Source organism: Cervus canadensis, chromosome 13 (genome assembly GCF_019320065.1).
Source record: "Cervus canadensis isolate Bull #8, Minnesota chromosome 13, ASM1932006v1, whole genome shotgun sequence".
NCBI lineage: Eukaryota > Metazoa > Chordata > Mammalia > Artiodactyla > Cervidae > Cervus > Cervus canadensis.
Window position 1 is genome coordinate 32,298,250 of NC_057398.1, and position 14,358 is coordinate 32,312,607.

General features: G+C 52.0%; 1 protein-coding gene across 11 annotated transcripts in view; it reads right to left on the reverse strand.

Moving 5' to 3' along the window:
* The window catches only part of NPHP4 (nephrocystin 4), a 138,143-nt gene that overhangs the window by 101,908 nt on the left and 21,877 nt on the right, over window positions 1-14,358 (reverse strand). For all 11 annotated transcript variants that reach the window (XM_043485062.1, XM_043485067.1, XM_043485066.1 and 8 more), the window contains 3 exons: window positions 11,443-11,615; window positions 10,309-10,373; window positions 6,341-6,496 (listed from right to left, as the gene is read on the reverse strand). In XM_043485062.1, the coding sequence (XP_043340997.1) occupies window positions 6,341-6,496; window positions 10,309-10,373; window positions 11,443-11,615 (394 nt within the window). The remainder of the gene's footprint in view (window positions 1-6,340; window positions 6,497-10,308; window positions 10,374-11,442; window positions 11,616-14,358) is intronic.

Consider the following 14,358-nt stretch of genomic DNA (forward strand, 5'->3'; position numbering starts at 1 on the left):
GAAAAGCACATTTTATGACATGTGTATTTTACCATGATATTTTTTAAGTGCAGAAATACACAAAGTGCAACCTTTCATAAAATGGTCAAGCAAGTGTCCGAAGCACATCCTGAGCTGGGAGCCTCGGTCAGAGACAGAAGGAGAGAGGTAGGGCCCAGCGGGGAGGCGGGCACGGAAAAGGGACCCCTCTCCCAGCAATAGGCAGGAACTCAAGTTTCCTCCACCCATAGGGAGCACATGAATCATCCATGCAGGATTTCAGGGAACACAGCAGAAAATCGCCAGGCAGCGGGTCCCTCTGGGAGCTGAGGGGAGGGAGGGGGTGATGCTGGCAGGACCTAGGGCAGCAGGAGGTGAGGGAGCAGAGGGAAGGGAAGGACACAAAAAGGATGCCTGTCACCCCCTTATTCTTGCAGATGCATATTATTCACATTCTGCAAGTTAATTCATGCGTCTACATCATAGGGCAGGACACATTTCCCTCCAGTGATTTCAGCGTTTTTAACACACAACCGCTGTCTTCTTCCTTGACCTTGATCCACAGGACCCTGTCGCTGGCACATGCTCGCTGCTTTAGAGCCCAGATGGCTCATTTGCTGGTTACCAAACAACCCCTCGGCTCTTGATCACAATTAAATTCTTGGCCGAAAGAGGTGCTCAGGGTCAAGTGGCCCAGGGCTCCATGGGCAGTCACAGGAAGGGGGAGGGCTCCAGGTAAGGCGGCCACGACCCCCACCCCAGAGGGAGATGGCAGTGACCCCCGAGCTCCCTGTGCTCCTGTGAGACTCCCCCACCCGCCCCCCACCCCACACTCGGAGCTGCCCCACACTCTCGGCCTTGATGCCATGGAGACCATATCATCCTGCCTCCCACCTGGGCTTCCATCATTCAGTCCAGGGAGCCAGAACCCCCAGACACACCCCAACCTCTGGGGCAGGGAGCATCCTGGGGGCTCCCACTGAATCCATGGAAGGACATACAGACTACAACTGGCACCCTCACCCTATCCATGCTGGGCAGCAAAATCACCCAACCCCAAAGATACACCCCAGCATGTTACCAGCTCATGTCCCCCAATGCCAAGTCTTGTTTCCATGGAAGCATGAACGGGGAACAAGTGCCCTTCCCTGAGGGTTGCTCCCTCAAAGGGTCTGTGCGGCCCCCAAGCCAGAGGTCACTCCCTGGTCAACAAGCACTGGGACAGTGAGAACAGCCACCAGCCAGCACTCCCCTCCCCGCCATCTTCAGGTGCAATGGAAACAGAAGGAAACCCAGAGCCGACCCATTGCCTTTCCCAATGCAAGAGGCCCAGTTCTGAGCCTAGCTTGGCCAGAGACCTGTTCTGCGAACTTCCAGAAGCCACGACCAAAGAAAGAACAGCTCTGAGGGGCCCTCTGACACGAGACAGATCAGACCTCCAGACGCCCTGAAGCAGCCACAGGGGGACCATGACAAAGGAGCCATCCCAACTCAAGACAGAACGTTCCAGACCAAAGAGTAGCCATTCACCCTTGCCAGGCACACCCCGTGTGCCCAGGGCAGGGCTTCACTGACCCAATTCACTTGCTCCCCAAACACATCTCTCTGGGCAGGTCCTCACAATGTCCCCATTTTACAGACGAGACCGACCACAGCAGAGGCTCGGAGTGGTCACGTGGGGCCAGAGTGGAGCCTGCTTACCACCACAGCCTCAGGGCACTTCCCCAGTGTGCCAGTACCACCCATGGGCACAGCTTCACCGCCTGACACTGTCGTTCCCTCCTTCAACCAGCACCAGCAGCCAGCACAGACACAAGGGGCAGCCCTGCTCCTACTTCTCAACGATGCCTTTTCTCCTGAGACTCCCCCGAACACAGCGCAGAGAAAACTAGACGGTGAGAACCCCTCCCTAGAGACATCCTTCAAGGAAGCGCTTGGTAACACATCCCCACCAGAGGACCTCAGACCCCCAGGGACATAGCTCCCCTGCGAGGGTGTTTCATTCACCAGAACACAACTCCCAAGACAGAGAAAACATGGCAGCAGCAGCAACAAAATGAAAATGAAATTTAGGAACAATTTAGACAGGAACATAAATGAACTTGAGCTGGTCTACATTTGCTCTAGATGACATGAATGCTCAGCATGTCAGACTGTTTTCGACCCCATGGATTGTAGCCTTCCAGGCTCCTCTGTCCATGGGATTTCCCAGGCAAGAATACTGGAGTGGGTTTACCATTTCCTCTTCCAGAGGATCTTCCCAACCCAGGGATCAAACTTGCATCTCCCGAATCTCCTGATTGGCAAGCAGGTTCTTTACCACTGGGCTACCTAGGAAGCCCCAGGTTTGCTCTAAAACACCTTCTATGGCCTGTGAAGACCGCTGTTGGACTTGAGGCCAGCCCTCACCCAGGAAGCATGCACTAACTCTGTACTGGGAGCACAGGGGTGCAACCACAGCCCCAGCACGGGGCCTGCCGCCCACAGGATCTACTCTACAAATACATGTTGAGTATTCAGTAAATCAATTACTATATAAAAGGTATACACCAACCTACTAGCAGCAGTTATCTCTGGGGAGCGAGGTTGGAAGGGAAAACTTTTAGTTTTATGAATTTATTGGATAAAGATTAATTCTGTCATTTTAACTGTCCTCAGCAAAGGACCAGAATCGAAGCTGTAGCGCACTGGCCCCTGACCCACAGCAGCTTCAGGGAGCACAGCCCTGTCCCTGGTCACTCCCTCACCGCAGAGGATCGAAGTCACTATCCAGGAACTTAGAAGACACATAGCCTGATTCCGGAGGGTGGGCAGTCAGCTCGACTTGGGAAGCCTGGTGGGAGAACCCCATCAGTACACAAGGTGCTCAGGCTTGGGGCACAGGGCTCCTCCCAGGACCCATATGTTGTTTGTGAAAGTGCAGCATCAGCAGTTTGGGGCTGGGGAGGCACCTCAGTAGGTGGAGGGCCGGCCCAAGGACACACCAGTCAAGAGGGGTCACCACCACGTGGCAAGCCTGCAGGTCAGTTCTTGGGAAAGCTCTGCCCAGCTCGGTTCAATAGATGAGAAAGCAGGGCTGGAGTCAGTGAGCTGGCGGGTCAGCCCGGGGACAGCCCCGCACCAGCACAGAGTTGGCATGCCGATGCTCGAGAAACAGGAGGGAGGGAGGATGGGTTCCCGGGGAGCAGAGGGCAGTGAGCCGGGCCAAGCAGGAGAGGAGAGATGACTGACAGCACAAGGGCCCAGCAGGGCAGCGGGCAGCGGTGAACCCCTGCACTGACGGCCCAGCACAGTGCTCTGGGGCACCCCCTCACCACCCCTGCCAGCCAAACCTCCTGCAGCTACCACACTTATGAAAATCACATGTGAACCTACAGTGACCTCCATCCACATTTCAGCTGAAAACAACCCACTCCTAGCACTGACATACATCCACTACCATGCATAAAATAAATAGCTAGTGGGAAGCTGCTATATAACACAGGGAGCCCAGTCCGGTGCTCTGTGACGACATAGAGGGGTGGGATAGAGTCGGAGGGAGGCTCAAGAGGGAGGGGACATGTATACACTTATGGCTGACTTACAGTGTTGTATGGCAGGAACTAATGCAACATTGTAAAGCAATTAACCTCCAATTAAAAATTTAAAAAAAAAACAGTGAAAGCAACTCACTTCTCCCACATTGTGGTATTTTACAAATGAATAAATAGCCGAGTCCCATCACGACATCAAAATAAAACCAAGCCCTCGGCAAGTTAGACATGTGATTCCCACCACTGAGGCCAGCACCAGCCCCTGCCTGGGCCCCTCAGGGCCATAAAACACTATCCAGCAAAACAACTCTTTCAAGAGTGAGTCACAAAAGCCCATGAGATCCTGTGCAGAATTTGTAACAGAAACAATAACCGCTGTCAGACCGTGGGCTGGGTGCCTGGGAGGCTGCGCATGGGGGCTGAGCAAGAGGGTCTCCGCTCCCAGGTGGTCTGGGGACTAGAGAGGAGGCTGCCCTGGTCCCCTCTCCCTCAGAGGAGTGAGCACAGCTCCTGCCCACTGAAGGCAACTCCCGCCCACCTGCTAGAGCGCATTCTGGTCATTTGTTTCTAAACAACAACATAAATTGTTCTTCATTTTTGCCATTTTACAGGCACCACCTGCATCCGTCAAAGGCCCCAGTGCCTGCCACTCCACATCAGAGGCAAACCGGAAGCCAAGGGGGCTCAGCTCCTCCAAAAACGCAAACTCAGGGTCAGGAGCTGAACTCAAGCTCCTTGAACCCAGAACTCCTCTCCATGACGCAGCCCTTTACCCCTCCAGCCCGACCTGAGATGCCGAGAACAAACACGGGGCCTGTCTAGGCCCCTGAGCTGCTCCTGCGCCTCCCAGGAGGGACACAGAAGCCGGTCTGCGCTCCGCTTCTGTATCCTCATGTTTTAGCTGCAGTTCTACTGACCCCCGCTGGTGACAGACGCACATCAGGCCCCAAGAACATTCTGCTTAAATACCCAAAATCCCAGGTCAGAAAAACTCATCCGCTGACTTCCTACTTCCTGCAGGTGCCCACTTGGGTACCTAATACCTTCGCTGTCCACGGGGGCCGGGCGGGCGGGGCGGGGGGCGGGGGGAGGGTGCCGCGCCGCACCTCCCAGACCAGTGGGCAGGGCGGGGCGGGGCGGGGCTTAGAGCCGGACGTAGGTGTCGCATTCTCATCACTCAGTCCTGCAGCACAACCAGGAGGTGATCTCTCCAGCCTGTAACTCTTACTACTCCTCCCTCTGGGCTAAACACGGGCGCCTCACCGGGGGCAACATGGCTGCTTAGAGGGGGTGCTGCAGGGACGGGGGTTAGGGCTCAGTGACCCAGGACAGATCCAAACCTGGAACACACACACACACACAAGAACATGCTCCTGTTCATGGCTAATTGGTCATTTCTGATATATTATCATCTGGTCTCTGAGACGTTGGAGAAACAATGAGCTCAGGATGGTGACAACCACCATACTCCCGTCCCAGGAGTTCGTGACCTCAGATGACAAGGTCTGCAGCCCAGCCTAGACCCCAGCACCCAGGCCACGTGCGCAGACGCCGCTGCTGAGACACACACTCCTTCCTGGACCTGAGCCTCCTCTTTGGGTCCTGGGTGTTTCTGTTCTGAGCCAAACACTCGGCACCTCCCACCTGTCCTCCCCGCTGCTCACACCCAAAGCCACACCCTGCCTCCCCTGGATGGAGCAGGGAGCCAGCTCCCCAAGAACAGCGGTTCCAGTGGCACCAGGTGGGAAAGGCTGGTGCAGTCCCTTCTCCTAGATTCTTCCAGACGGCCAGAAGAAAGCCCCCAGAAGTGCCCAGAAGGAGCAGGAGACCAAGGAGGTGCGGCCCATCAGTAGAACCTAAATGCAGATCAGCCCCCAGAGGGATTCATGGTTGTGAAGGGCTGACCTTTATCAACCAGGAGAATCAACTCCTAAATCACACCAAGTCACAGCCCTGAGCCTGTCCCATGGATTTCACTTCCAAAGTAATCAAGCAGCTTCACTCGCAAGTCGAAAGGTGGACCAGCCCAATGTCAGTGGACAGGTAAATGGATAAACAAAAGGTGGTCCTTCCATACAATGGGATACAATTCAGCCTTAATAAGAAAGGAAATTTTGACACATGCAACAACACAGATGAACCTTGAGGACATTATGCCAAGTGAAATAAACCAGTCACAGAAGGACTGACGGAAGTGCAGGATTCCACTTCTGTGAGGTCTCTAAAGGAGTCAGTTCATAGGGACAGAGAGTGGAATGGTGGGGGGCAGAGGCTGGAAGTGGGGGGCAGAGGGGGCAGAGAGATGGGGAATTGGTATTTAATGGGACAGAGTTTCAGTTGAGGAAGATAAAAAGGCTCTGGAGATGGATGGAGGGATGGCTGCACAACAGTGCGAGTGGACTTAATGCCACTGAGCTGCACACTTAAAACTGGCTAAAATAGTAAGTTTTACGTTATACCTATTTTACCACAATTAAGAAGTTACAATAACCAAGCCACTCATATGGCGGTCCAGCACAGGTGGGATCCAGTAACAGTGGTTTTCCTGGTCATGGTCGTAAAGACATGAGCTAGCTGCCTCATGAGACCATTTCCCGAGGAGAGAAGGCGGAGAGGACCCAAGGGATGCGAGGTATGTTCAGGAAGGGAATGCCAGTGAGAGACACAGCCACCCTCCTCCTCCTCCCCACTTCCCCCTTTTTCTCCCCCACCACCACTGGGCTGTTAGCCGGAGGGACTCAACCAGCACTCACCCCATGCAGCCCAGTTCCTACAAGATCTGAACTAACAGAGACTCATCAAGTGACCAGAAACAGAAGAGTCCTCACCTGATTCTCCGTGAGCTGGAAGGAGGCCAGGTATCTGCTGCAGACCGGACACCAGAAGGTTCTCGGGAAGAAGGTGGAACACGGGCTCCAGAAGTGGGTGTGGCCTCAGCATGTACTGCAGGCTGCAGTTCTCAATGAGGGTCATGTGCTTGTTCTCTGGGGGAGAAAACACCTCCTGTGACAGCTGAAACCAAGGCACCTTCAGTCAAACCGGCCAATAAGCCAAGCACCTTGGGAAAGAGCCAGACAAACAGGAAAAGTATTTTTCTAGGGAGAGAGGGGAATTGCTCTGTTCGTTCAGCCAAGAGCAAAAAAGAATCAACCCTTAATAACACTCTTTGGTAAAACTGCAATGAAAGAGACACCTGTTTTTGATCTGACATAATAGAATCTCTGGACTCACCTCTTCCCCTGAGCAGTGAAGTCAGGTATGGCTCGCTCCCATGATCAGAGGGACCCTGGAGGGCGCTCTGACAAGAATATCTCTTCTTCAGCCTCAGCCTCGCATTCATTGAGCCCCACAAAGCAGCAAGACTAGGTGCTGGGCAGCCAGCAACCTCCAAGACAGAGTCCTGTCCTCAAAGAGGACATAAGCCTGTGGTGACTAAGATACAAGCCCACTGACACCCATAACACATGGGAGAATGGGATCCAAACCCCAAGAAAGTTTTGGATAACACACTGAGGAAGTGGGAAGAAGGAGAGCATCCTGAGAAAGGAATCGCTGGGAAGAGCTCAGAGTTCTCAGGGAGGTGGAGGGAAGGCGTCAGCAGAAACTAGGTGCAGGGCCACAGGGCCTGGGGTTGAGGGGGACACAGACACACCCTCAACACATGGCCACCAAATGGTGCATCTTGCTACCACTTGATTTCCTCCACTGACAGGGGACTGACCACCTCCTGAGGCGCACTAAGTGATTTCATAAGAACTAAATGTGCATTCATTAGAAAATAAAACTGTATTATTGAAAATTGCATTTTTAATATCTGACCACTCCACACATGGGATCTGCTTACTGTAAGATGTTAAATGCTCTAAAAGGCACTCTGCTACATGGCTGGCTGGAGAACACATTGGTACAACCTCCATGGAGGGCAAACAGAGGAAATAATACAAAACTGCACATGGAGGGGCCCCCAGACCAGCAATCCCATTTCCAGGAATTTACCCTATGGATTCACGTGCACATTCACAAAAGGGCAGATGTTCACTGCACCTTCAACCCTCTGCTCCTACAGAACAGCTCCGAGTGTCTGTTTGGCGGGGGGTGGTTCAATCACAAACAGCAATTCAACTAAATGCCACCCAGTGGTAAAAAAAGTAAGCATGCTTCCTAGTGCTGATATGAAACACCATTCAAGATAAACAGTTAAGGGGAAAAACAAAGGTCTAGAATGACTAGACGGGGGCAAAAACAAGACCACGGGTATGCACATTTGCTCGTGTGTTATCAGAAGACACGGAAGGACCCACAAGACCCCAGAGAGGACATCACCTGTGATGCAGGCGAGGAGCTGAGCACAGGGGTGAGGAGACCTCACCTGAACCTTCTCACACTGTTTCATACTTTGAATTCTGGATTATGTGAGTACATCACCCAGTCAAGAAAAATACCCCACATTTCTAGAAATGCCCCCTGAGAGGATGAGCTGTCAGTCTGTGGCTGTCCCTCCTCAGGCCCCTCATACATCCATAGCCCCCATACCCTCCACCAGAACAGTGGTCCTAAAATGGACCTGGAGGGGGAGGTGGGTGCTCCTTGCTGTTTAACAGTTGCTGAGTCTAAGGATACTTTAGGAGAGAAAATGCTGGCAAGTTGATGATTAAATTCAATTGGGAAATAACCTAAAAGGGCTTCCCAGGTGGCTCAGACAGTAAAGACTCTGCCTGCAATGTGGGAGACACTGGTTTGATCCCTGGGTCGAGAAGAAACCCTGGAGAAGGGAATGAATACGCACTCCAGTACAATAAGGCTGTATATTGTCACCCTGCTTATTTAACTTATATGCAGAGTACATCATGAGAAATGCACAGCTGGACGAAGCACAAGCTGGAATCAAGACTGTCAAGAGAAATATCAATAACCTCAGATATGCAGATGACACCACCCTTATGGCAGAAAGAGAAGAAGAACTAAAGAGACTCTTGATGAAAGTGAAAGAGGAGAGTGAAAAATCTGGCTTAAAACTCAACATTCAAAAAACTAAAATCATGGCATCCAGTCCCATCACTTCATGACAAATAGATGGGGAAACAATGGAAACAGTGACAGACTTTATTTTCTTGGGTTCCAAAATCACCACAGATGGTGACTGCAGCCATGAAATTAAAAGACACTTGCTCCTTGGAAGAAAAGCTATGACCAACCCAGACAACTTATTAAAAAGCCAAGACATTACTTTGCCAACAAAGGTCCATCTAGTCAAAGCTATGGTTTTACCAGTAGTCATGTATGGATGTGACAGTTGGACTATAAAGAAAGCTGAGCACCGAAGAATTGATGCTTTTGAACTGTGGTGTTGGAGAAGACTCTTAAAGAGTCCCTTGGACTGCAAGGAGATCAAACCAGTCCATCCTAAAGGATATCAGTCCTGAATATTCATTGGAAGGACTGATGCTGAAGCTGAAACTCCAATACTTTGGCCACCTGACGCAAAGAACTGACTCATCAGAAAAAACCCTGATGCTGGGAAAGATTGAAGGTAGGAGGAGAAGGGGATGACAGAGGACGAGATAGTTGGATAGCATCACTGACTCAATGGAACATGAGTTTGAGCAAGCTCCGGGAGTTAGTGATGGACAGGGAAGTCTGGTGTGCTGCAGTCCACAGGGTTGCAAAGAGTCAGACATGACTGAGAAACTGAACTGAACTGAACTGACCCACTCCAATATTCTTGCCTGGAAAATTCCATGGACAGAGGAGCCTGGCAGGCTACAGTCCATGGGGTCGCAAAGTCAGACACAACTGAGCAACTAACACTAAAAGCCAGTCTTTATCATTAAAGCTAAGTTTCTGACCAACTGTTCCTCGATCACGAGATTTTCACCAAATTCAGGGAGTGGAAGGAGGCTCAGGGTTTCACACAGGCTGGAAGGCAGACACCAAGTTCCCACCATGGAATTCAGGCAACATCTCAGAGACAGAAAGTCACCCCCCCCAACTGTCCCCAAACAGATCCACCTCCACTGCTAGAACCCTGTTCACATCCCCCAGGTCAGAAAAGAGCCCCACACCAGGCCCCTGAAATGGCTTGTCAGCTCATCCCTCTGCTTCACCGGGCACCCCTCCGTCCACCCTCCACTCAGCCAGCAGCCAGGGGGCGCCTCACATCTCTCCCAGGAGCACCCTGGCTACTCTGGGGGAGAAGCCACAGAGGCAGGCAGGAAGCCCCCACTGCTCTAAGGCGGCCGTGGGCGCTGAGTCCACACAGAGTAGGCACTCCTGCAGGATGTCCCTGTAATTGGCACCACTGGATACCTTGCTGTGCTGGAGACGACCCATGCACTTTCTGGTCAGAGGCTTCCAGGGACAGCCGGTGACCATGTTCGACAGCAACTACTCACGTGGGGGCAAAGCTGCTACCCAGAGGCCGGGGGGCCAGCAGCCCTCCCTCCAGGTGGACCCCACGGGGTCACCCTCACAAAGTTATGTGCTCCCTTCAGGCTCGTATGTCTCAGGTCTTTAAATTTTCATTTTTTTTTAACTTTTTGGCTGCACCACTCAGCACGCAGGATCCCAGTTCCCCGATCAGGGATGGAACCTTCAGCCGCTGCAGTGGGAGCACAGAGTCCCAGCCACTTGGCCATCAGGGAAGTCCCCGGGTCTTTAAGTTATATCAGACTCCAAGCCCACATTACACGTTCCTCAGATCTGTTAACACCTGAGCTAAGCTGGTGACGCTCTAATACTCAGGGAAGTGACATGACGAGCAGGTGCTGTGGAGGCCCGGCCAGACGGCGTCTCTTACGTTCTATGGGGTCCTGAAGGAGCGGGTGGAGGAGGGCTCGCGGGCTCCCGTGATACAGTCTCAGCCTGCAAAACAAGACGTGTGAGCCGCACGTCAGCACGTTGCATTCAGCCACAGGACCCCAGCTATGCTCTTCAAAAGCTAGGCCTGCGGGGACCTCCCTCCACCCCTCTGGGAGCTTCCTCCACCCTCTGCGGGAAACAGGGACGCCTGAGCACAGCAGCGGCTCCATGAGCCCACAGCGCTGGTGGGAAGGTTGTCCAGAGTACACTCTGCATGGTCCGAATGCAGCCTGAGCAAGGGCACTAGAAACAATGCCTGGGGAGCGGCTTGTGCCTGAAAGCGTCCCAAGATTTGAAACAACATTTGAGGGGCTTCCACGGCTGTGTGTCTAGAGTGATGGTTCCCAACCAGGGAGGATTTTGCCCCGTTGGGGCAACTGGTAAAGTCTGGAGATGTTTTTGGCTGTCAGAGCTGGGTGGGGAGGGGACAACTGGCGTCTCATGGGCTGTGAAACCATACATTGTTCAGGACAGCCTCGTAACAAAGGCACACCTAGCCCAAAGTGTCCATGGAGCCAGGGTGGATAAGCCCCCATCTACAGTGACAATGCAAACCCCACCATGGCTAAAATGATCACACACCGTCTCACCCACCTGGGCACGTTCAGGTCCTAACATAGCAGAGCCTGGTACATAGCGGCCCCCCAGCCAGTGTTTGCTGAGTGAGCCCCTACTGCTCCCTGGGAGCTTGCCTGGGAAGAACCTACTGCTTACACTCCGGACCCTTAGGAGGTGGACACTGCTGTCCATCAGGCACAGATGCCGAATTCAGAGTCAAGAGTTTAAACAGCTGGCCCAAGACCCCACAGGAGTAGGGATGGAGCAGGACTCAGCCCTTATCCTCCTTACGTCAGATCGCACCACCTTGGCCAAAGCCAGTCCTGCTCCCACCTGGGAAAGGATGGCTGGGCTTACAGCAAACACAGTTACAACCTGAAGCAAAAACATCCCCAGGAGACTGTGATAAACACACACGAACTGACAAAGTCAGAGCTTCCTATTGGGAATGAGCCGTTAATTCACCACAGAGAGATGCTGGGAACCCTAACAACTGAGGAGACGAGGCAGATACCGTTTGTCCTGGGAGGTGGAAGTTGGAGATTCCGGCTTGTGGCTGAAGATCCGAAGGATTCCAAACCCACAGGACAGAGTCTGGAGGGTCCCATCTCGTCTCCTGCCTTCAACGACCACCTCCACCACGGCCACGACATGAGGGTGGTTCAAGGATGTGTGAAAATACAAGGGCTGCCAAAGAGAAGGGGACAGAGTGAACGCTCTTGACCTGCAAGAAGGAAGCTCAGGGACAGAGGCGGGCGCCCTCCTCACCCTCCACCATTTTCATGTCGATGCTGCAAACACACCGTGTGGGGAACAGCATCCCTTCCAGGCACGAGAGGAGAAGGGGCCAGGAAGGGAGCCCCTCAGAGACAGACACTGGGGTCACAGGTCCTCCTTCCAGGACACCCAGCATCTGGATGTAAGACTGCTTGCTCCTCCTTTAGGAGTTTTTCATCCACAAAAGATGCCAGAAGACATCAGAGCCTCTGGAGAGGATAGGGGTTGCGGCAGCCGCGCTCCCCACCCCTGTCACCCGCCAGGACCATGAGCCCAAAGATGTAAGTAGCCCATGGCACCCATGCATCCAGTGAACTGCCCACCACACCCACACGTCCACTGAGCCACCCACATTGCCCACACGTCTGCAGAGCCCTTTCATGCAATGCCCAAACTTCAATCACTACTCGCCAATACTGACTCTAATCCCTGTTTCCTGTGGAAATACCATGAGGCTGCATCTGAATGAATTCTGTTTTAACTAAGCAATATCCTGGGATTTCCTGAGGATTTCATTCTGTCATTTCCAACCCAGAATGAGATGGTTGGATAGCGTCACCAACTCAATGGACAAGAGCAAACTCCGGGAGATAGCGAAGGACAGGGAAGCCTGGTGTGCTGCAGTCCACAGGGTCACAGACAGTCAGACATGACGACTTAGCAACTGAATAACAACAACAAAAATCTTTGTTTATAACAAATAGCCTTGAGAATATTGAAGACACGATTTGGTGAGGCGGGGGTCCAAGCCAAGCAGAGGATACTCAAATTGTTACTAAAAGGTAACTTCTTTTAGTAGCTTCTCCATGGGGTGGGGAGTGAGAAAGACAACACAGACGGGTCAACCCAGCTCCCATCCTGAGATGCACATGCCCACATGGGAACAGAAACACCTTCCTTCTGCCACTGTTTCCAATCTCCTGAAATCCAATGCAGTCACTCTCATATAAAACTAACAAACATCATAGACACAGATGACAGAAAAGGAGGTGCTAACTGGGTTTGCGAATCTTCAGGGAACAAGCCTCCCGGGAGCCCAGGTCAGTACTGAACTGAGGCTCTGTACTCGAGGGGTCCCTGGCATCCAGCATCCTTGTTAGGGTGAAGCCCAGGTGGTAGGGTCACCAACTGAGCACAAAGACCACCCCCCAATGCAGGGCCGGCCAGCCAGGCTGCAGCAATGTGATTTAAACTTGGAATAATCCCCCACTAACGAGTCATTACCACGGTGTCACCAAGAAAACGTTTACTGTAATCACAGACTGTCAGCCCAGGATAACAGAGAGACACATTAAAACATCAGCCATGAGATATAAATCGTTATTCTATTATCTTTTATTGCAAAATGATGAAATAATGACCACTTACAGCTGACAGGTGGTTGGACCAAGAGAGAATTATGTTTCCGTTTCTAAGACTTGAGGACTGTTTTAAAAAGCCCCACCGTAAAGTCAAGTTTGTCATTATCTCACCTCCCACATTTACACCTGTGCATATCGGTTTTATGGACACTACCCACTTTTCTTCTTGGCAGTTTAACAAACATTGTCAGCTCTGATGCAGAGCAGGCATAATCCTCCAGCTTAGAGGTCACCTTGAAATCCTTTGCCCGGAGGCGGTAGGACCAGCTGCTTTGGGCATGTCCCAGGTACCAACTGGACTTCCCTAGTGGCTCAGCTGGTAAAGAATCTGCCTGCAGAGCGGGAGACCTGGGTTTGATCCCTGGGTTGGGAAGATCCCCTGGAGAAGGGCACGGCCACCCACTCCAGTATCCTGGCCTGGAGAATTCCATGGACTGTATAGTCCATGGGGTTACAAAGAGTCAGACACGACTGAGCAACTTTGACTTTCACATACCAATTCATGGCTGTTGCCTCTCCATTTCCTTTACCACTGCAAACAATTACTGAGACCAGACTAACCACAGAGCCCCACTCTGGTCTGTCCCAGAGACTCCACTTTCACCAGTAGGGTCAACCTTGGAAGCTCAGCGTGTTACAAGGCAACACAAGGTCTGAGTGCCTCATCCCCTCACTACTGATGGGTAAGGACTAATGCTTTTCCAGACGTGATTTACTGCCTCTCTAATGAGCACGCTGTGCATATTAAAGAATTTCTAGGGACTTCTCTGGTGATCCAGCGGTTAAGACTTCGCTTTCCAATGAAAGAGGCGAGGGTTCAATCCCTGGTCAGGGGGCTAAGATCCCATGTGTCTCTCAGTCAAACAAAACAAAACACAAAACAGAATCAATTTATTGGAACAAATCCAATAAAGACTTTTTAAAAAATGGTCCACATTAAAAAAAAAAAAGAATTTCTAAGGAACCTGGAAATAGGATCTAGCCCTCAAGAAGTTCTAATGTAAAGGTTAATTTGTTGTTGTTCTTCAGTCACTAAATAGTGTCCAACTCTTTGTGACCCCATAGACTATAGCACACCAGGCTTCCCTGTCCTTCACTATCTCCCAGACTTTGCTCAAACTCATGTCCACTGAGTCCGTGATGCCATCCAACCATCTCATCCTCTGTCACCCCCTTCTTCTTCTGCCCTCAGTCTTTCCCAGCATCAGGGTTTTTTCCCATGAGTCAGCTCTTCGCATCAGGTGGACAGAGTATTGGAACTTCAGCTTCAGCATCAGTCCTTCCAATGAACA